Source organism: Cucurbita pepo, chromosome LG18 (genome assembly GCF_002806865.2).
Source record: "Cucurbita pepo subsp. pepo cultivar mu-cu-16 chromosome LG18, ASM280686v2, whole genome shotgun sequence".
Lineage (NCBI taxonomy): Eukaryota > Viridiplantae > Streptophyta > Magnoliopsida > Cucurbitales > Cucurbitaceae > Cucurbita > Cucurbita pepo.
Genome location: NC_036655.1, coordinates 5,435,086 through 5,457,141, shown reverse-complemented (window position 1 = coordinate 5,457,141; position 22,056 = coordinate 5,435,086). Strand labels below are relative to the sequence as shown.

Below are 22,056 nucleotides of genomic sequence, written 5' to 3'. Positions count from 1 at the left end.
GGTACATGTTAAATCATTCGGGTGAAAATCTAACCTTGGTTTTTAGGGGAACAAAATATTTTTTAAGAGTGTAGATATCTCTTCCTAATAAATGCGTTTTAAAATTGTGAAGCTCACGACCACATGTAACTTGCAAAAGCGGACAATATTTACAAACGGTAGGCTCCCGCTATTACTATTTTACTAGGTTTGGGTTGGTACGGGGCTGGACTATTTGTTTATAATATAAAAACTAATTTGTTTCTAATATATATATATTAATTATTAATACTGTAATTTGTTTGCATGAAGAGACGCAACCCAAGTGGTATCTGGCATCTGGCTTTCTTGTTGTCTAATGCTATGTCTGTTAGGCTCTTGAAGAGACAAAACCCAATAAAGATTGAAAAGAAAGTTATTCCTTTTTAGGAATACTTTCAAAAGTGTCCATGTTATTATCGTTGTCTCTTAGAATCTCTAATACAATTCAGCACTTTAATCCTAATTTGCTCATCAAAATTACATCAGCTTCCTTTTACCCAACAAATTAAAACGGAAAGAGGAAGAAGAAGAATTAGATTCTTCTTTGATGAACACTTTCTGCGCGGCACACAAATTAAAAGACATTATTTTCCAAAATGGTATGATATTATCCACTACGAGCATAAACTTTCATGACTTAACTTTGAACAAAATTTATGTCGCTTGGCCTACCAACCAAGATAGAACTTTTTGTTTGGCCTACCAACCAACGAAAAGGAAAGAACTTTTATGATGGGAATCAATCAAAAATCCTTTTTGTATTGTCGAGCAACGCCTTTGCTTCATGCCTTGACTCACCTCTCTTTTTTTTTTCTTTCTCTATATAAACTCCAATTCTACACATTCCTTTCTTTTCATGCCACGCAACACAACCCATAATAATATATACAATTCCCAGAACAAAGATTACAAGGGAGTGAGTGAGCAAAAACAAGATGTGTTACTCACATGATGTGCCGCCTCGGAGGGAGTTTTTGGATGTTCAATGCAATTGGGTCCTCTTGCATACGGCGGCGACGGCGGTTGAGAGTGGCGGTGGCGAGTCGGTGAAACAGCGGTGCTTGTGCTCGCCGACAAGGCACCCTGGGTCGTTTCGTTGCAGGCTGCACCGAAGTGAGTACGTTTGGGTTGGGAGGCCGCGGACCGGCGGCGAGTGAATGAGTAATTGGTGTTTGAATCGCCGGAATGTAATTGCAGAAGAAAATGAATAGCAGTGGCCTTTAATTTGCTTGATGTTTTCAAAATTTTATGTTTTCGACTAATTTCCCATATGACGTGATTCCACATAAGGCAAAATTTTAGATTTATTTTTATTTCAGAATGTTTAATTCCCAAATGGGTAAGAAACTCTTCACACGAATGAACACAAAAGCATGAGTAAAGCACAGAATTTACTCTCATTATTGCAATGGCAACAACAGCCTAATACTACACAAAACAAATGAACTTTAACTTGTGTAAGAATCTGACTACATTATAAAAGCATAGTTTATAAGTAATAATCCACAAAGATATTCGGAACTTACTTTTTCTTTTAAATCTCTAGCATATGAACAATGGAGCTTAAACTTTCTGCGAGTAATATTAACACTCGAATTCAACAATATCACGGGCGTTCCCGCTTCCCAGTTTCAGCTTCAAGTCACAAGAGTCATAATCAAACTGAACTACCATCTTTCGTTCACTGCAAATCCAAGGGGTTGTGAGGTCGTCATTTTGGCAGAAATATCAACAGAAAAGTATGCAAAATGATGAATTCTCACCTCAGGGTAGCAATCTTGATGCTCAATTGTTTGGCTATTTGTATCCACAAGTACCTCACATGATACTGTAGCCTGATGAGCATTAAGAATCAACATCAAAACAACAGGCATTGAATACATTAAAACTATTTATGCTGGATGTTCAGTTGGTGAAAGGGGCCACAGAATGAGATTTATACAAATGACACATTTCACTATTTGACATTTATACAGGAACGCCAGCAGTCTAACATAACATTATAATTACAGGGATTACAGGGATTCTTTTAACTCGGATGACATATTCCACTAGAAAAACATTCGAGGTCTATAAAAGAACACCAACAGCCTAAGATAACATTGTTATAATTGAGTTAAATGTAGGAATAGGCAGGGCACAATCAAATCAACGGCACGGTTCAACTATAAAATCCAGAAGAAGATAAATGTTCTTCAAGCATTTTCCCAGTCAACAGCATAGCACAAAAATAACCAGTTTGATAATGATTTGGTTTTTGGTTACTGAAAATTAAGCTTCCTAGAGTCTTTCTTTTGATATGTTTTGAAAACCCATGTCAAGTTTTGAAAACTAGCTAATTTTTAAAAGCTTGTTTTTGTTTCTCAAATTTATCTAAGAAGTCAAATGCAGGGATGAAGTTCATTGTAAAGAAATTGTGAGAAAACAAACAAACTTCAAAATCCAATGGTTATCAATTGGGCCTATGCTTTTGGGAATGATTTAGGAGCTGCAACTTGCAGGACTAGAAATGGGTTCTAAAATTTCAAATAGTCAATCACAGAGTTGAGTGTTCTTTTCCAATTATCTGAACTTCCACGCTAAGAAACATGTAATCGCCGTCAAAACAGAACGAGCATTAATTAAAACGTGGTGATTTCAAACAAATGGAGTGTTCTTGCGGTGTATCCATTCAATGATTGCAAACTAATCAAACAAACAAAAGCTCAAATGTATAATGATGCTACCGCAATTTCGATCATTGAGAATGCGAGGCTCTAAAACGAATCAACATCGAACGAACTTACAATTCCGAGTAAAGATTTGACATATTGTTGGAAACAGAACACGATCAACATTACCTTAATTGGGAATTTGATAAAGAAAAGCCCCATGGATCCTTCCACTTCTGTCTCCGTATCGAAAGGAATTATACCCTTCCTCAGATCCTCAAGCAAGAAAAAGACATCGTGAATGATCTGTAACCCATTCAAATCGAGAGTGGCGTTCACGTAAGAGGAGCCTCGAGCAGAGACACGACCGCCATCAGAGCTCACAAATCCAAGTCGTCTTCCCCGGTAGCCGACCGAAACGCCAAGGTAATTGTAATCGAGAGAAAAAAAGTTCTTATTCCGAACCCTAACAGAAGCAGAGAAAGAAAGGTCAAGGACAACAGCAGGCAACAAACGGACATTCACCCCATTGAGTTTCAATCGAACGAGTTGGAGCGAGGGATCGGACGGGAAAAGTAGAAAAACAACGGCGGAGAGGAGGAGGAAAGCGACGGAGTAGAGGGCACAGAGGCGAAGAAGCCGCCGGTGCCGGTAGAGAGGGGGACGATAGAGAGATAAAACGACAACGTTTTGCGGTGCAGTAGCATTTGCGGGAATAGGAGAGTAAGGAACAGGGATCGAACCGTCCTTAGAGCAGCTCATGCTTTGTTTTAGAGAGAATTGAAATGGGAACTGATTTTTATGAGTAACGTGGCGAAAACACTCGCCCCTCCCTAAGCTACCCGCCTCAGCCTATCAAGAATTTACACGTCCCAATAAAGCCTATGCCACAACTTTCAAATTACTTATTTGTTTCTAAACAATAATTGCGTTCAAATTTGTTATAATTTCTAAAGTTTTGAATTTTTTTCTAAAAACTAAAATATAAATTACAATATTCATTAATAGTGGACTTAGAATATTACAAATGATATTAGAGTTAGACACCGAGCTGTGTGTCAAGATGATATTGAACCCCCCTTCTAAAATATCTTTATTAGTCGTCTAAACTTGAAAAATGTATAATAGATATGGATGCTGAGTGTCCTTATCCCATATTGATTAGAAAATGGCATAAAATAGACCTGTAACCGCTTAGGACGAATCACAAGCTATATACAACATTTTAAAATATATATAAAAGAAATTTATGGAAATAATTAAAGCAAAATCCACCACTGTAAGTCACGGTCCAATCACAAGATGCCATCCCACTCTCATTATCGGCCCCTAGGTTAATGCTAATTGCTTTATATTAAAGCGTTCTTCCTTCACTCTCGTTGAAAGTATTAATACCATTTTTATTTTAGTTGATAATCACGGAAAGCAGTTCTTAAATCGTTACAAAAAAGAAAAGAAGGTTTTGGATAAATCTATATCCCAAATTTACATAAACCCTAAAATTGCTGTTCCATCATCAAAATCCGGTACAGTGAAGAGATACAAACGAAAAAGGAAACAGGAAACTTCAGCAGAAACGGGACTGAATAACTGAAATTAAAATCAAAGCATCGCCATCAAAACAAACAGACAAACAAGAAACTAATAGCGATCTGGAGAAGCAGAAATCGACTCTGATATTTAATAATACGAGTCGAGTGAGATCGCAATACATAAATATTTACAGAGAATTTTCATTACTTCTTTTTTTCAAGCGAAATTTCGGATAGGTCGAGAATCAAGTAGATTCAACTGACTTGGGAGAAAGATCTGAGGTGTGAGAGGCGTCGGCCGAAGACGACGCAGTGGTCTTGGAGTGCCTGGTCCAGGGCAACGAATTGGAACGGTGGAGACGACAACGGAAGGATCCAGGATGAGTGGTGGGCGAGCAGAGGCATTGGCCTTTGGATGAACATGTGTGAGCCGCCACGCCGTCACCGTCGCCAACGCTTTTGGCGGAGGAAGGGATACTGATCCTGATTTTTCCGTGGGCTGACATTTTTGCAAAGCAATTTGGGAACAAGAGATGGGGATTTATATAAACGGGCGTGGTTTTGTGAGATTCCTGTATTTCCAGATCTGAAGCACTATGATGATGCCACGTGTAAATGCTACTTTCTCTATCACAATTATTTGAATAAATCTTTGTAACCAAAATTAAGTTTTTTTTTATTATTTTTTTTTTTATAGTCATATTTTAAACAACATTGAAAACGCCATGGTTGTCCTAACTTAATGTGAGTATTAATTTGGGAAAGAAAAAATAAACCTAAGGATTAAAAATGGAAAACAGGATGGAAAAATGGTTACTATGGGCCATTTCTTGTGGAATTGGCAACCCACATTGATACTCACCATCTATGACACGACCGTAATTTAGACTCTAACTTGTTTAAACTCACAATCAGTAGATACTATCAATTTTGACTCATTACGTATTCGTGTCAGTCTCACAATTTTAAAATGTGTCGACTAGGGAGAGATTTTCACACTGTTATAATGAATGTTTCGTTCCCCTCTCCAACCGATGTGAGATCTCACAATGGTTGGAGTCTCACATCGGTTGGAGTAGCCAAGAAAGCATTCCGTATAAGGTGTGAAAATTGTTGGATGATGAAAGTCCCTCGTCGGCTAATTTAGGGAATGATTATGGATTTATAATCAAAGAATACTCTCCCCATTGGTATGAGGCATTTTGGGGAAGCCCAAAGATCATACCATTGTGAAGAGTGGTGTTCATCTAACATGGTATCAGAGTCATGCTTTAAACTTAGTCGTGCCAATAGATTGATAAATCCTCAAATGTCGAATGTCAAGCCTCCTCGAAGGTACGAAAGGTAGGAAAAAATGATTAAGTCTCCAAAGGAGTCGAGTCTCGATTAAGGGGAGGCTTGCTTTGCTCGATGTGGGACTTTTATCATCCAACAGTTTCCACACTTTATACGGAAACCTCTACCTATAGATGTATTTTAAAATCGTGAAGCTGATAGTGATAAGTAACCGAACAAAACGAACAATATCTATTAATGATGATCTTGAACTGTTACAAATGGTATTAGAGACAAGTTTCCCAATATTTGCCAGCTATCAAAAGTCAAAACGGACCATATTTGCGAGCATAAAACTTTGATTTAATTTGGTGGGTGCAGAAACTGAAGCTTCTCGTGTCTCGTGTGCAGTCCAACAGGTAGGTTGTCCTTGTCGAAATGGCCGAAACCGCCTCATTGCAGTGCAGGTCAAGAGAAACAGTTCTTTTTGTTTGTTTTTCTTTTATACATCAGCGCATCGAAACCTGCGTTGGAGGTCCCTCAGAAACAGAGCGGATTCTTATCTTCATGGCTCTTTACAGATCACGAGAGTTCTAGCAGAATCACAAACCCACAAGAAACACAAGCGGATAGCCTCAGGTGAAAATGAAATGGAATGGCTTATGGTTTATTTAAATGTTCTTAGAAGATAGAAGATAACACTTTATGGGCTGGGACAATACCCAGCCCACCAATACATCGAGAAACTTGCTACTTTCTTTTTCTGATACGACACTAAATATAAAGCTGCCATTGAATTACATCACCATGATGGCGAGGTACAGGGAGAAGCAGAGGAGGACGATGACAGAGCATTGTTAGTGTTAGAATCACTCCCAGAATTCCCCACAGACCTGGCGTTTCTCAATGTAACCGAACAAGCCTCAGCTGGGAGCTTCTTCATCGGCGTTAAAGGAGGCGTATTGGGGAGAGAATGGATGGTTGTCGAAGGACATGCTGCAATCTCGTCTTCCTCAGAAGAACTACATCTTTCCAATCTTGAGGGAGAGGAATTTGGTGTTTCAAATGGGGTGTCTTCTGCATCATTGGCATAAATGGGGTTTGAAATGTATATTAAATGGTCACTGTCACTGGAAGAACTGTCATTACAGGCAATGGCAGGGCTTAGTTTACTCTCAGCACAAGCTTTCAAAATGGGAAGATCAGGTGAGGATGGGGTCGAAATGAGCCCGATTCGACGAGGGCTTAGAGATGATTCATGGGTGTCAATAATGTCGATAACCCGATGAAGTTTAGAGCTTTGGCTCTTTGCTTCAGCTACATCTACATAGTTGTCTTTAACAACACAAGGGGGGAAAAGAAAGTTTCTTGGAGCACTAAGAACACCATGAGCATACAAGCTACTGAGAGAAATGACAGACCGGTTGTTGTCCCTGCAAGGGGCTGAAGGCAAAGACTGGGAGACGTTCCTGGCTGTTACGAGGGAGTCAGCAGGGGAGTTGGAGGTGGTGGTGGGCGGTGCAACTCGAAGGCTACGGCGGCGGAGTAACAGAGAGCAGTAGAGTTCAGCAAGCAACACAAGAATGAGGCTCAATACAATGGCAAGGCTCACGACCAATATCAGTGTAGCTCCTAATATCACCTTGGACGTTCCCTGCATCTTTCTCTCTCACTCTCTGAATCTCTAATGAAGTAGCTGAAGCTTAAAGGGAAGGCGGTAAATATGAGGGTGTACTGAAGGAAGGAGAAAGGGGGGATTTTTTTAAGGCGGGAACTAGTAACAGAGAGAGAGAGAGAGAGAGAGAGGTCAAAAAGGTCTTTTAACTAACACAGTTTTCAACCAAGAAAAAAATTGGCTGAAGAATGGTCAAATGTTAAATGATATTAGATCCTTAAAAGAAGACCAAAACGTCTGCAAGAATACAGAGTTTGGTCCCATAATGTTTTAAGACTTGAAAGAAGCTGTAGGAGTAAAAGGGGATGAAGAACTCGGGAGCAAGATGCATTTTTTAAACAAATAGGAAAAGAAAAGTTGTTCCTTTGTGGATGATGATGGGGCAAGCTGGGTAACACTAGCGACTCAGCTCGTGAATGGGGTTGGGTTGATCTTACATTTAGCTATCAACATCTGTATCATTTCAAATTTTGAAGTCGTACACTCGCTATTACAGGTCAAACAATATAAATCTTCAAAAAGCAATGATGACTATGGGACTATGGATGGGAGATATGACGAGATGCAGCTCACATACACGCAAAGCTATACAATGTGAAATGGGTAAAAGGTTCGTGGGAGAGGCAACCAAAAGAGGACAAAGATTTACCTTCCTCTCAAGGCTGCAAATCGGGCAGCCAAATCATCGTAGTCAGGTAATTTAGGATGAACATGTTTAGCTGCACTTGATCGGTCTGGTTGAAAGGAAATAGCTCGAGTATATACTTTGGTTGTTTCTGATGGACCCAGATGATGTTCAGGAGGTAGGGAAGCTGATCGAGCTGGTGGATGAACTGTGTCTGCCTGCTTATCAGCTTCATCTCTGCTTCTTAGATTCAAAGGGGACTTGGCAGAATCAGTACCATTTCCAAGAGAAAGATGATTTTTGGGTTTCCTTCTTATCTTTCCCGGTTCAAAGGTTGATGGTTTCTTACTATAATGTATCAAAAGCTTGTCTATTATCCTTTCTTCTTCATCCCTTTCATTCTCCTGTTCGTCTATTAACAGCTGCAAGCCTCGTTTATCATCCCTTCTCCTACTACTACTTCTTGACTTCTTTCTCACCGTTCGAATGTCCTCAGCATTGTCATCAACTGAATGACTTGAACGTGGCTTGTGGTGCCTTCTCCGAACTGATCTTGGTTTCGGCAGAGCGTCGGGAGGTATCCGACCACCAAAGAAATGATCCATTTCACCACCATGACTACTTGCTCTCAAAGGACTAATAACCTGCCTCTCATGGTCAGAATGGCGGGGTTCTAATTCGACACCGGTGGTCATTTCTGACTTGACACAATTGTTGTCATGGCTCCTATCCTTGTTATCCTTTCTTCTAGAGTTGGCCTTTACATATGGAGGAGGGAGGATACTGTTGAAGCTGGGCTTTGTATTTTGATGTTTATCCTCCTCAGCCTTCCCTTGATGAACTGCATATCCATGCCCAGTATGAGTATTGCCAGATGATGGCTCTTTAATGTTACTAGGAGCAAGACCTGGATTACTGTAAGGTGGAGATTTCAAGTAATTTGGAACTGTCCTCTCTCGGCTATTATGCACAACTCTTCCATCATCTACATCGCCCAATACTTCACTGGAAGAAGAACTGCCCATTCTACGAGGTCCGAAGGCAGAGCTCATCATCCCATTTCCAGCTTCATGCTTACTAGTTGGAGCAAGACCTGGATTGTTGTAAGGTGAAGACTTCAAGTAATCTGGAACTCTCCGTTCTCTGCCATTCTGCACAACTAGTTCATTATCTGCATCTTTCTGTACTTCACTCGAAGAAGAACTGCCCATTCTACCAATTCTAGCTTCATGACCTTTTTTCTCTCCATAAAGATTTATACGACCATCGGATTTCAAGATCGTCTCTTCTTCGTCGTATACTCTATTCTCATGTCTGTGTCGGGGAAATTCTTGTTTCGGCTGAAACTTGAGTTCTTTTCCTCCTACAATGGTACTATCACTAGGATTGAGGAATCTGTGCCTGGCATTTGCTTCCTCAAATTTTTCTCTGTATGACACACCACCATCCTTCACTCTTGGATCAATTGCCTTAGCATGGGAAGGACTTTTTTCTATTGCAGCATTGTGAGCCCCAAAATCTTTAGGTAAGCCCTGCAGAAGAAGGACATGGGAAGTTCAGATGTTGGGAAAGTTGAAAAATTGATACTTTAAAGGGTTCAGCTCGTTTCTTGCACGTTGGAAAGTAGTAAAATAAGGGAACGAGGTGCACCTGAGCATAGGCTGGGGGAGTGGACATTCTCTTCTCAAAGCCCACAGAATCCCATTTAATTGAAAATTCCAAAGCTATGTCTTGCAATAACTGAACTTTCTTCTCCAATGTGGAAGGCTTGGAAGCTAAATTCTCAACAAACTACAGAAATAGATTAGTGATTAGTCTCTCATTAAGAAAGATCCAGGAAACCTGAAGCTAGTTACTTGGATGTTACCTTCCGGTTCTCCAAATGTTCCACAGAAGTACCAAACCTCTCCTGAAAGATTTGCCTGAGCTCGCGCAATTCTGGCAAATCCGAAAATCTAGCAGCAGCAAACATTAGAGATGCAATAGCCTCACAACATTCCTCTGGACATTCCCTGTAAACATGGCAGCTAGAGGGAATCAGACGAACATAAATTATCAAGTATAAAGTCACAAACAAAATTTGTGTAAAATGATATAACCGTTCTTAGCCAGCAACTATATAATCGACCAGTGTAAGACGACGTGAAGTTATCGACATGCTCTTAAGCCAGAAACTATATAATCGACAAGTGTAAGACGACATGAAGTTATCTACATGCTTTTGAATGATATAAAGATATCCTCCCAGCTAATAAGCTATGAGATCTCACGTCAATTAGAGAAGGGAACGAGTAAAAACCTCTCCGACACGTTTAAAACTTTGAGGGGAAGTCTAGAAGGGAAAACCCAAAAAGGACAATATCTAGCGGTGGACTTGGGCTGTTACATGAGCTTATCCGTGTGGAAATCTAATAAGTAATCAGAACACAAGCATGATTCAATACCTCTGCTTTTGCATGATTGGAAGATGCTTCAACACAGTATCACATGATTGCTCCACGAAATCATAACAGGACGAAATTGTTAATTCAACTAGAAGCCCCTCAGCCTGTTTCACACCATACAAGCAAAAGCAGCAGTTAGTTTGAGACAATTACTAGACAGATACCATAGAAGTCGGCATAATAATCAGAGAATCAACAACAAAGTTTCTGAATCAAACACCACATAGATATGGTTTTCAGGCAAGAACAAACACCGACACTACATAAACAGATATTAATCCAAAAAAGATCATACACTGCTTATTTGAGCTTATACCCTAGGAGAATTAAAACATTTTACAATTCAAACGAAGGAAACAATTGTGTGACAAGAAAAAAGAATACCCTTCCATAAGCATTAATATCCAGCCCATTTGCGAGTAGATCAGCAATATCTTTCTTCAGAAATTTCAGAGTTGCTTTCTTCTTCCTCCGAATCACATCGATCCGACTTTTGGTCAATTTAATCTGGGATTTGCTACAAATATCAAGAAAACAAAAACATCCCTTGTTTAAGCTCTCAAGAAACTCAAAAATGAAAAGGAAACAAAATAGATCGGAATTAATACCACTTGGATGTAAAGCCTCGGCCGAGAATCCCATCCAACATCTTTGGATCTTGAACTACCTACCACTCTTCAAGCTAAATACCTCAGCCCCCAAATACATCAGCAAAGCTGGAAGGAAGAGAGAGGAAGGGGGAAGGGATAGAGAGAGAAAGGGAGGGAGTGGAGTAAAAATGAAATAACAGAGCTGGGGAAAGAAGAGGAAGACGACGAAGCTACAAACACTCCACGGTGCCAGAAAAGGTATATCTTCCCCAAACCCCACTCAAGAGTGCCGTTCACTTTTTCAAAAAAAAAACTCTCCCAAATACAAATTCTACAATTACAAAACTACCCTCGCCTTATCTCAAAAGACACCAACCCTCTCTCTAACCTGAATTTTAACGTTGGATGGGTATTTTCGGAATTCAAATCCTCGTCTCGGACCTACCCTGAAAATCGGCGAGTAAAGATGATGAAGAGGGAGAGATGGTGGCCGTTGGATGAGGTGACTTCGTCGTGGGGTATTGATGCTTAAGAAATGGGTTAATAAAACGGCGGCGTTTGGTCGAGCCGTGCTGCTGAGCTGGACCGCAAGATTTTGATGATTTGGATTTCTGGCCTTTGTTTTAAATGTTAGGTCTTTTAACGACCGTTATAACGACATGTTGTGTTCTTTTTGACGTCGTTTGAATCAAACGACGCAACAAAACAGCTGTGGAAAGAATCTATTTATGTTTTTTTTATATTATTATTTAAATAATCTATTTATGCAATTAAAAGCTCATTTTTATCCCTTTTAACACGTTTGCATCAAATTAATGGCTTTTGATGGATAAGTATTACCATTCCCAATTGAAAGTATTAATTATTCCACTTTTTTTTTAATTAAAAAAAATTAAAATTATTTGTATTTTGAGATAAAAGTTTAAAGTGACAATAATCAAATAATCAAATGCTTATTCAAAATATATATATATATATATATATGGTCCCTTGCCCAAAAGTGAAGTAACCCCATTTTCGATCTTATTTTTGCCTAATTCTAGCGTATGTAACGATATAATTTGAAAATTATGTATAATTAAGGGTCTTGAGAATTCTCAATTTTCAAATGTATTTATGAGAGAATAAAGATCTTGGTAGCTAATTAAGATAAAGATTACTAACGCTAATCAAAGTTTAAGATTTTACGGAAAAAAAAGAAAGATATAATTTGATGCAATTGGAAGCGGGATAATTTAAATCTAAGATGAGTATTTGAAACCGAGCAGTGGAATTGTCCCATGAAACACCCAATAAGAAATGGAAAATAATGGTTGTATACTTCCAATTTACACATTCTTAATGAATGCAACATAATATTTGTTTAAACGACAAACAGATTAGTTTAAAGCAAGATAAATGGCTTTATTCATAGGTGCATGAGGCAAAGTTCATAAAATATGGAAAGAAATTTGATATTAAATTGTGTAATGGTTGGGTTGTGTCTGAAATAAAACAAAGAGTGGAGGACAGAAATGGTGGGAGCATGCGTGTCGGCGTCAGCAATAAGAACAGCCGACCACCGCTAAAATTGTCCAATGAATGATTGGAAATTGTTCTCCTTCCAAACAAATACTATTCTATTAATGTCAGTGTCATAAAGTATAACAATGAAGCAGGTCGTCGGCCGTAGCACCACCCTAAAACATTATATGGTTGTAACATTTTTCAGAGATTCTATATGATCCATTTCACAAACAAATGAGAAGAGAAGAAAAGAAAAAGAGATAACTTGGTGTGGTGGAAATGGATTCAACACAAGTCAGCAGATGCTATGATTTTGCATCTTAACCTTTCTCTCATTAATAAAGACATAGGACAGAGCCTAAACATGCGCGTGACATAATAAAGGTGAGTGAGGAAGAAGAAACCTAAGCATCATCAAAAGATTTAGAGATAAATGAGAAATATTGATGTGAAATGACTCCCACGAACTTGAAAAGCCATTCAAAACAGAGTTTTTAAGTCCAAATTAAAGTGGGAATATGGTCTAAGACGTGAGATTGAAGAAGGGGAAGTGGGAGAGTGGACGCAGCACTAAGAAATTACGAACGAGAGAGACGCATTTGCCTAATGACAACAGAGAAAACAACAACCATAATATCGTTTTATTGTATGGTTTAGTCACAATCAAAGTAGTTTTCGAAGTATAACCCTTCAAAATAGTGCTCCCAGTGGCATCAGAAAAGCCATCTAAACTCGAAGGGAAAAAATCGAGATGGGTCTCTGAAAAAGATGTACCTTTTTCTTCAGCGTCGTCTTCTTCCTTCGTTCTTCTTTTTTTCACCAAAAGCACTTCAAAAAGTTGACAAGAAAATGGAATAGGTAGTTTTCTCGATCAAGCAATTCATGCCGAATCAGTCTCTCCGAAACCATATGCTGAGGAAGAATGTCACTGTAAAAAAGCAAGGTTGAGACAGAGGCTGCAGGCTGGACAATTAGAGATAGTAGCAGCCTTACCAGTGACCTGAACAGAGTGGGAGTAAGATTCTGCGACCAAGAAGGGAAAAAGAGAAGGTTCATTGTTCAAAACCTGACAGCCGAGGATATAAGAAAACTAACCCAAGTATTGAATATCAGATACCTACGTGTTGTTATCAAACAAAGAAAAGAAACTGAAGAATCAAGAAAGATGAAAAAGCTGGCTAATTGAAGTTGATAGTACATACCATGAGTTTGAATAAGAGAGGAAGCCAAAGCAGATGCCCTGGGGATGGATGATTCTTCAAAGGAGAGAAGCTGCAAATCATCAACTGCTGCCACTGGGACCTGCGCACTTCAATATTTCTGGCAAAGAATGCAAGTTTGACTTGTATCCAAGAAGTTAGTTTGCAACCAACGAATTTTTAAAGATGGGAATTTTCAAGTACTTCTATTATGAATCCTGCAAAGTGAGAGCCACTATATACTAAATAGAAAGTGGGCATCTATAAAGTCAAAGGCTACATAAATCCAACCACAAGCATGCACCAGACAAATTTATACTTACTCTGAATTACACAATCATCTGTCATTTAGCCATAGCTAATAACGACGGGCTCGTGAGAAGGGGAAAGGCTTTTCACTAATAATTAATAATTGCATTCAGTCACGTTCTTGGAAAACAACAAGGAGTCGCATTCAATATTAGTAATAGTATATAAATAGAAAAGAAAAGAAACCAATTACAACAAATCGTTCTGGGATTTTCATATAATAATGTGAAACGCCCTGTGCTGACCTGCGGCAGCTTCTAGAAATTTGTTCTGAAACAAAACTCAAATATAACAGTTGAAACATACTAAAATTGTGACAAGGAAACGGGTGAGAAGGCATATCATTCATGATAATTATTCGAAAAATAAACTGCCTAAAGTAGGGGTTGAAACTCCAGAGAATGGGAAATCCTAAAAAGATTTTTAATTTAATATAGAATTGCAATATCAGTAGTAGCAGTCAAACATGTTTGGTTCATATTTGACTATCTCAGCTCATCGTCCCCTGGGGATATCTATTGCTTTCAGCCTATCAAAAAACAAAGTGAAGATGGAAAAGGGAAAAAAAAAAACTCAAGGAGTTCTTCAAAATCATCTACTGCTTCTCGGGCTCATCTGGATTTTCCTTGTCAGGATTTTCCTCTTCTTCCTCTTTTTTCTCTTCCTCCTCCTCATCCTCCTCAGGGGGATCACACGGCAATGGTGGTGGCAATGGTGTTTTCATGGGGCTAAACTGAGGAAAGATGTCTGGCCTACGCCCTGGCTTTGGCCTCTCCCACTCCTGCAACCAAATAGTCAAGAAGCATTCAATGTAAAGAACACCAGCTATAGCCTACTCAAGCACTTCATAGACTTTTCTAACTAGTTACTAACCAAACTTCGTTTGTCAGGTAAGAACATCAGCAATTTCAAATTAGAAAACGAATTGACCACCAAAAAATGCGCCCTTACAAAAATGATTCAAGATAAATTTATGAACAACCTGATGATGTCAGTTGATTTTCCAAAATCATCAAGTAGAAACCCGGCAGAAGAACAGAAAACAAATTGAACAAACAAAACACCCCCAAAACTGAAATGGCAAAGTATCAATATAACTATTAAATTGCGCGACAAACAATCGTGAGGACTGCCAATATCTTCCTTCGATCTCAGTTCAACAACTAAAGTGAAATAGCATTTACTCAGTGCAATACAATCGACAAGAACTATCACAGATATGAAGTCAAAATATCCAGGCTACAAATTATGGCCCATTCTCATGAAATCTGTGACAATGCAAATAAGTAAACATTATAATGGTTGGTGCCCCTCGTCCAAAGATAGAAATCGCCCATTTTCAATTGAGCTCAAGGGATGGATACTTTCCATGGAAAATGCAGACATAGCCGAAACAAGCAGACAGGTACAGTTGCAGGAAAAACCTGGCAAGATAACTCATGAACAAGCATTTTAGGCAATCTTCGGAGACAAAATTTAACAATAATTATATAAAATCCTAGGAAATGCTCCAATTATCCACCCAACTTAATCTAGCAAATATACTAGCTAAGCTACATAAAAACGGTAAGCATAATCTCCATGAACGGGAAGCAAAAACATTAAAATCCTACGAAAAAGAGCTCCGTTACAAACCGAAAACATCAAACACGCAAGGAAAGGGTGAGAAAGATACAATTGGGAAATCGAGTGGATTGCGACGAGTGATCTTCTCTTCCTCCGGGGCCATTCGAACCACATGCCTCCCCGTTCTCCTTCTAACAATAATCAAATTAGAAGCCGAAATGGGCTTGTTCGGGAAAGAGAATCTGCAGCCGCCAAAACAGCAACTATGACTAGTAGAAGATGAAGAGGATATTGGTAGATAAGCCGCCGACGGTAAGACTAGGGTTTTAGAGCTGAGCAGGCATATCGACGCCATGATCTTCCTCTTCCCCTGAGGTGACTGATAGGGTCTTACTGAATCTCCTGGTGGCTGATTCCACCGAAATCAAATAGCCGCCACAAGTGATGTCCGACTCCGGACCGCCTCTTATTTTCTTCTCCACAGCGCAGCGCGGTGTTTGTTCCACTAAATTATCCTTCAAATTTTATGAAATAATCGAATTCCGAAATTTCTCAGAATTATCGACTAAANTCCAATTGCATCAAATTATATCTTTCTTTTTTTTCCGTAAAATATGAAATAAATAATTTTATCATTTAAACTTTTTTACTTTATAAATGCCTCAAATCTAGATTTCTCCTGGTTGTCTATGGCGTTAAGGGTATGACAGTGGTCGACACCAATCAAATCCCACAACAATAATAGACAGAGTGGTAAGGAGATAATCGATTATTAAGTGCCAACAAAATCTTGCATTGACTAAGAAATAGAGACGATATCCTTGCATTTTGGATAGTTTAAGACAACGGGCTCTCTACATATCTTCGATATTATTGACGATTGAGTCCAAAACTTTGAACGAGCCGATCTCCCCTATGAGGGACTAATTCCGGAATTATCGAAAATAAAACATGTGGCCCAAAAGATGCCTACCAATTTACCAAACATGAACCACGCCACTCTGTTCAATTCAATTCCAATTTCACCCCATCATTCCTAAACAAGTTAATTGAATGCATTCATTGGACGCTACGTGGAGGAAGGGGATGATAAGGATGATCCAAGAATGAGGAATCCAATGGCTGAGATTTGGCTGTGACTTGGAGATGGTCACCGCGCATGGAAGTGGGCCACCACTACCACATACAACGTGACAGCCATCACCAATGTCTCACTCTTTACCCAAAAGACAAAACTTATACTTATTCTCTATATAATAATATATATTAATTTCTCTCACGAGATATGAAACTCAAGTGGCACGTGATTCACTTGCCCAACACGCGCGAGTGGTGGAGCACAATATTTTTACACCCAATAAATATACCAAAACTCCAATTATTAAATATTTTTCACGCATTTGTTATTAAATATTTGACATTATTGGGAAAAATAAATGAATTAGCTACATTCAATAATTTTATGGAATATTATTCGGGTAAAAAGTTTAAAACAGCCGGACCCCGCCACTCCCCGGTCTCCCTCATTCAAAATCGCGTGAAATACACTCGCGCTCTCGTAAAGTCTTCTCCCTCTCTGTACGTGACTGAGCGACTATTATTGTACTCTTTTTTTATTCTCTCCACTGTCCAGCGCCCACATACCTTCAAACACGCCCCCTTCCAACTTTGAATTCCCTTCTCATCGCCTTCCCACTTCTCTGTTTCTTCACCTCTCGGATTCCCCCGACACCCACTCCGATTCCCAAGATTCTACTCTGCCTTCCATTCCAGCCCTCTTTTACTCTGTTTTCACTCTCCCGATTGTAGTATTGAGTACTGGGTTTGGCTGAAGATAGGATGAACGCGACCGGGAGACAGATTTCAAGATCTAATCCCTCGGTGCACCACAAGCGTCAGCATTCCGATAATGCTATTGACGCCTTTTACTCTTATGGGAGATCTAATCTTTCTCATGTACACGAGCGATTGTTTTGTTATTTGATTTCTATGCCCTTTGTTGTAGGAACTGTGTTTCTCATTTTTTGTTCTTTGGGGTTTTAGGATTTTGGGTCGAGGGCAAGCAGGGGAATGCAGAGGAGTTTCAATGATCTTGGCTCTGCTGATGCTTTGACGCCACAGGCTCGGTCCCGGTCGTCGAGCATGAGGAAGAATGCGGATGAGATGTTGCTTCCCACCCATTACAGCCCTGGTCTCCTCGATCTTCATGCTTTTGATACTGAATTGTTACCTGAGGTTGGATTAGTTTCATTACTTTTACTTTTTTCTCTTTCAAATGCACATTGGTTTGAATTCCCGTAGTATGCGGATGCCGCTTTGCTACTTGTTAACGTGGGTCTGTTTGATGCCTTCTGTGTCTTTTGGATTAAGGGGTCTATCTCACTTCTCACGTTTTCTTGTTCTCTTTTGCGGAATTACAAAACTAAGAAATTTAAGTTAGAGAGCTTGCTTTGGTCAGTGTTTGATCCATTTTTCCAATTTAAATTGCTTGTAGTCCTGTAATTGTTGAATCCTTTAAATTTGATTCCAGTTTGAGTCAATTGAATCATATAATTTATGGATCGGAATTGAGCCTTGTGATTCCAAGTTGATTTCTTTTCATTCTAATAAAGTTCGTATGAAATTAAACATTGATGAATTTGAAGAGAATATAGTGAAATGGATGCTTTTAATTGAACCAAATTTGATCACATGGTATGTATGATTCCTATATCTAATAAAATAATACCTCCTTTGTTAAGTTAATTATTGCTACACCCTCAACTCTTGAGGTTGTCCTTTGGGATTATAAATAATGGAATCCAATTGTTCTTGTATTGTTAATATCAATATTTGCATGTATTGTTCTAGATTCAGAATCCTGGATTGGAATGGCATCCAGAGGGGGAGCACTATCCTCTAAATTTTCACATGCTCCGAATGAACAAATTATGAATCGTATATGGCTTCATTTTTACTGCGTCATTTACTTCATTTTGTCAGGCAGCTTACAATGACTCGGAGCCACTTTTTGCTGCCAGCAAGTTACCTAATAGGCCTGGAGGTGCATCTGACAATAATCTTCTCAAAAGCATCTCAGTTGACAAGGAAAGAACCAATAATGTTGCTAAGATCAAAGTTGTGGTATGTCTCTTCGATACCATCTTAATGCAGCTGTACTTGAAATAATAGTGCCTTCTCCTTTTATAGTACCTGTTTTTCCTCAAAGTGATATGAAAATGAAAAGGGTTGAAGAATAAGTTTTTCTTTTTTGTTGTCTTTTGGTGAAAATGTCGATAGGCTGTGGGAGAGTTGTGATGGTCTACCTTTCCTCATAGAGCATAGGGAGACTCTTTGAATTGAATCCATTATATAGTATAATTTTCTTCATTACAGGTTCGTAAGAGACCATTGAATAAAAAGGAAATGACAAAGAAAGAAGAAGATATAATCACGATAGAGCGAATGCCGAATTCCCTGACAGTTCATGAAACAAAATTTAAGGTAAGTGTCTGATCATCTAGTTTCAATATAGCAACATGTTATGTTTGAATTGCTTGTATGAGTAAGCCACGAGACATTTTTTCTTTTTTCTCTCCTAAAATATATTGCATCTGCAGGTAGACTTGACAGAGTATATTGAGAAACATGAATTTGTTTTTGATGCGGTACTGCATGAAGGCGTTTCAAATGATGAAGTAAGTACAAGTCATGGATGAATACCATTTTGAAATGGAAAATCTATTTGATTTCTAAACATTCTCTTTTGTTGTGCAGGTATATTCCGAAACTGTGGAACCGATAGTTCCCCTTATTTTTAACCGAACAAAAGCAACTTGCTTTGCTTATGGGCAAACAGGCAAGGTTTTAAATTTCATGCAATTTTGTTAGGGTGTTAGAAACCTAAGATTTCTCGTGGTAAAAGTATTTGTTCGTGCTGTTGTTTATCTTGTTTCTTCTCTGCTTCGTTTATGTCACTATACTTAACTCGAAATACATTGATATGCTCGTTCAGGTAGTGGAAAAACATATACTATGCAACCACTGCCTTTAAAGGCGTCTGAAGACATTTTAAGATTAGTGCACCACACACACCGGAATCAGGGCTTCCAATTATTTGTCAGCTTCTTTGAGATATATGGAGGGAAACTTTATGATCTCCTCAACGAAAGGAAGTAAGTTCGATGAGATTTAGCAGAAAATGTATGAATTCAGTTCATTTTCTTGAATGTATCATCATCGTGCAGAAAGCTTTTCATGAGGGAAGATGGAAAGCAACAAGTATGCATTGTGGGGTTGCAAGAATACAAAGTTTCTAATGTTGAGACGATCAAGGAATTGATCGAGCGGGGAAATGCCTCAAGAAGCACTGGTACAACCGGTGCAAATGAAGAATCCTCCAGATCACATGCTATACTTCAGCTTTGCATTAAGAGATCAGTAGATAGTTCGGAAACAAAGCCTGCTCGACTTGTAGGAAAGCTGTCTTTTATCGACCTTGCAGGAAGTGAACGTGGTGCAGATACTACAGATAATGATAAACAGACAAGGTCTGAATTTTCTTTTCAGAAAACTGGTTGCAATCATGTAATGGACCTTAGAGTACTTTAAATTCAGTCTGATTTAAGAAGCAAAAGTTAATAGATTTTTCTCTTACTCCCTCCCTCCCTCATGTTGTGTGATTGACTTGGAAGTATTTGTGTTGCAGAATCGAAGGTGCTGAAATTAACAAAAGTTTGCTTGCTCTCAAGGAATGCATTAGAGCTCTTGACAACGATCAGGGTCACATTCCTTTCAGAGGCAGCAAATTAACTGAAGTTCTTAGAGATTCATTTGTTGGTGACTCACGCACTGTTATGATATCATGTATATCACCGAGCTCGGGGTCATGTGAACATACTCTCAACACACTAAGATATGCTGACAGGTGCGTTCTTTTCTGAGATATTACAATGGTATTTTCAAATATCTGTTAAATATGTTTCATATTTGTCCCTTCAGAGTAAAGAGTCTATCTAAAGGGAGCAGCACAAGGCGGGATCCTCTATATTCATCTTCAAATGTTCGAGAATCGACGGCCTCTCTGTTCTCGTCCTCATTACCCACCGAGCCATCCTTTGAGAATAACAAAACTAATTTACCAAATGACAAGAACAGATTTGGTTGGTCCAAACAGAATGAAAGGGAAGGTACTCCACCGTTGAACGTTGAATGTGTTCCTAGCAACAGGGCAGACATAGCTTTGCCTCATCACAAAAGGCAGCCAAGCTTTCAAAATGACTTCACTGAAGATGATATTGGTTACCCTGAGCAACTATATGAACAGGAGAAATCATCATGGACGAACACCAAAATAACCGAAACTCGTCAAGTGCCAGGCTTTATCAACCAGAAGAAATTAATTAATGAAGCAAACCGAAGGGATATACCTTATGTCGAGACTGACTCTCATTCGGATGATGACCTTGATGCCCTTTTGAAGGTAATAATGTTGTGAATATTGAGCATCAAACTTTCACAGCAATCATCCAACTCTAAATGACATCCTACAACTATGTCTTCATATTAGGAAGAAGAAAGCCTTGTTACTGCTCATAGGAGACAGGTGGAGCAGACAATCGACATCGTCCGAGAGGTTTGCAATGCTTTTCTTTCTTATTTCGAACGTTGTACACTGCCACCATAGGCAGCCAGTTTAAACCATGTGTAATCTTGCTTGCATATGCAGGAGATGAACTTGCTTGTTGAAGCTGACCAACCCGGAAGCCATCTAGATGACTACATCCATAAATTAAACGTCATTCTATCACAGAAGGCCGCAAGCATTTTTCAGCTGCAGGCTCAGTTGGCTCAATTTCAGAAACGTTTAGATGAGTACAATGTTTTGGTGGCACCCTCCAGCAACTGAAACAAACCTAGAGCCAGACAGACACTACCCATTTTTTCCCTCCAAAAAAATCTTCTTTTACACAGGCCCGAGGGAGTCGGTCGATCGAGGTCAGTTAATATCGATATGAAATGGTTCATGCATGGCGTGGGGGATCGACAAACGGCCAATCTTTTCCCTCAGAGGTGGTTTCAGCTTTCTTTGATTGTACAGAAGATTTATTTCCTGTCTATAGTGTTTGTTTTATATTCATGGATGTTTTCTCTCCCTCTGAGCTCTACTGCTGCTGCTATTACATGACTGAGCAAGAACAATCAAGAAAAACTAATACACATTCTTGTGTTGAGTTATACTTGAGTTAATACTTGAGCTGACATGTTGATTTGTGAGCTCCCAGCCTTGCTAGAAGGTTACACATGATTCTGCTGAGTGGGTTTAATGGATTTAATAAAGGAAAGTAGGTAAAGTAGGTGGAAAATCAGTCACATGAACAGTCAAAACTACGATATTGACCATGTAGATCTGATCTGTGTGCTAATGGAGTTGTTTATCAAACTTGGACCTTAAGCTAAACATAGATAAGCTCTTTAATCTGTTGTTTTGTTTTTAATCACCAAATCAACCAATCTGCTTCACTCATTTGGATTAGCTCAATCTTTAACTAAAATGACTGCGAAGTGTCTCGATTTCATGCATCTCCTAGAATTTGCAAGAACCAAGTTAGAAGTAATAATTCACCCACTTTCTTCTCAAATCAAACTCGTTTATTATTGTTTCTCTTCTATTTCATCATGTGA

The 22,056-nt window shown here is 39.0% G+C and overlaps 5 protein-coding genes across 8 annotated transcripts; 1 reads left to right on the top strand and 4 right to left on the bottom strand.

Moving 5' to 3' along the window:
• Nucleotides 1-1,381: 1,381 nt before the first annotated feature.
• Nucleotides 1,382-3,475, bottom strand: LOC111779657. The gene is made up of 3 exons (XM_023659758.1): nucleotides 2,862-3,475; nucleotides 1,785-1,856; nucleotides 1,382-1,705 (listed from the first exon to the last, which is right to left on the bottom strand). The coding sequence occupies exons 1-3, from the start codon at nucleotides 3,432-3,434 to the stop codon at nucleotides 1,703-1,705; spliced, it is 648 nt and encodes a 215-aa protein (XP_023515526.1). The 5' UTR covers nucleotides 3,435-3,475; the 3' UTR covers nucleotides 1,382-1,702.
• A 2,644-nt stretch (nucleotides 3,476-6,119) lies between these two features.
• LOC111780057 lies at nucleotides 6,120-7,328 on the bottom strand. Its single transcript, XM_023660319.1, has one exon. The coding sequence runs from the start codon at nucleotides 7,137-7,139 to the stop codon at nucleotides 6,282-6,284; it is 858 nt and encodes a 285-aa protein (XP_023516087.1). The 5' UTR covers nucleotides 7,140-7,328; the 3' UTR covers nucleotides 6,120-6,281.
• Nucleotides 7,329-7,468: 140 nt separating this feature from the next.
• Nucleotides 7,469-11,101, bottom strand: LOC111780056. Its single transcript, XM_023660318.1, has 6 exons — nucleotides 10,832-11,101; nucleotides 10,608-10,740; nucleotides 10,224-10,327; nucleotides 9,647-9,791; nucleotides 9,430-9,570; nucleotides 7,469-9,311 (listed from the first exon to the last, which is right to left on the bottom strand). Exons 1-6 carry the CDS (start codon nucleotides 10,870-10,872, stop codon nucleotides 7,800-7,802), a joined length of 2,076 nt encoding a protein of 691 aa, XP_023516086.1. The 5' UTR covers nucleotides 10,873-11,101; the 3' UTR covers nucleotides 7,469-7,799.
• Nucleotides 11,102-12,939: 1,838 nt separating this feature from the next.
• LOC111780429 lies at nucleotides 12,940-15,955 on the bottom strand. Of its 4 annotated transcripts, none has more exons than XM_023660834.1 (4): nucleotides 15,503-15,955; nucleotides 13,522-14,608; nucleotides 13,313-13,385; nucleotides 12,940-13,247 (listed from the first exon to the last, which is right to left on the bottom strand). In XM_023660834.1, exons 1-2 carry the CDS (start codon nucleotides 15,746-15,748, stop codon nucleotides 14,423-14,425), a joined length of 432 nt encoding a protein of 143 aa, XP_023516602.1. In that variant the 5' UTR covers nucleotides 15,749-15,955; the 3' UTR covers nucleotides 12,940-13,247; nucleotides 13,313-13,385; nucleotides 13,522-14,422. The 4 variants fall into 4 exon arrangements, with proteins under 4 accessions (XP_023516602.1, XP_023516604.1, XP_023516603.1 ...); XM_023660836.1 differs by having other exon boundaries at nucleotides 13,313-13,342; XM_023660835.1 differs by having other exon boundaries at nucleotides 12,940-13,342.
• Nucleotides 15,956-17,005: 1,050 nt separating this feature from the next.
• Nucleotides 17,006-21,613, top strand: LOC111780330 (kinesin-like protein KIN-13B). Its single transcript, XM_023660703.1, has 12 exons — nucleotides 17,006-17,349; nucleotides 17,437-17,628; nucleotides 18,376-18,516; nucleotides 18,769-18,876; nucleotides 18,993-19,070; nucleotides 19,150-19,231; nucleotides 19,388-19,547; nucleotides 19,620-19,922; nucleotides 20,081-20,299; nucleotides 20,374-20,854; nucleotides 20,942-21,007; nucleotides 21,101-21,613. Exons 1-12 carry the CDS (start codon nucleotides 17,233-17,235, stop codon nucleotides 21,278-21,280), a joined length of 2,127 nt encoding a protein of 708 aa, XP_023516471.1. The 5' UTR covers nucleotides 17,006-17,232; the 3' UTR covers nucleotides 21,281-21,613.
• The last annotated feature ends 443 nt before the right edge of the window (nucleotides 21,614-22,056 follow it).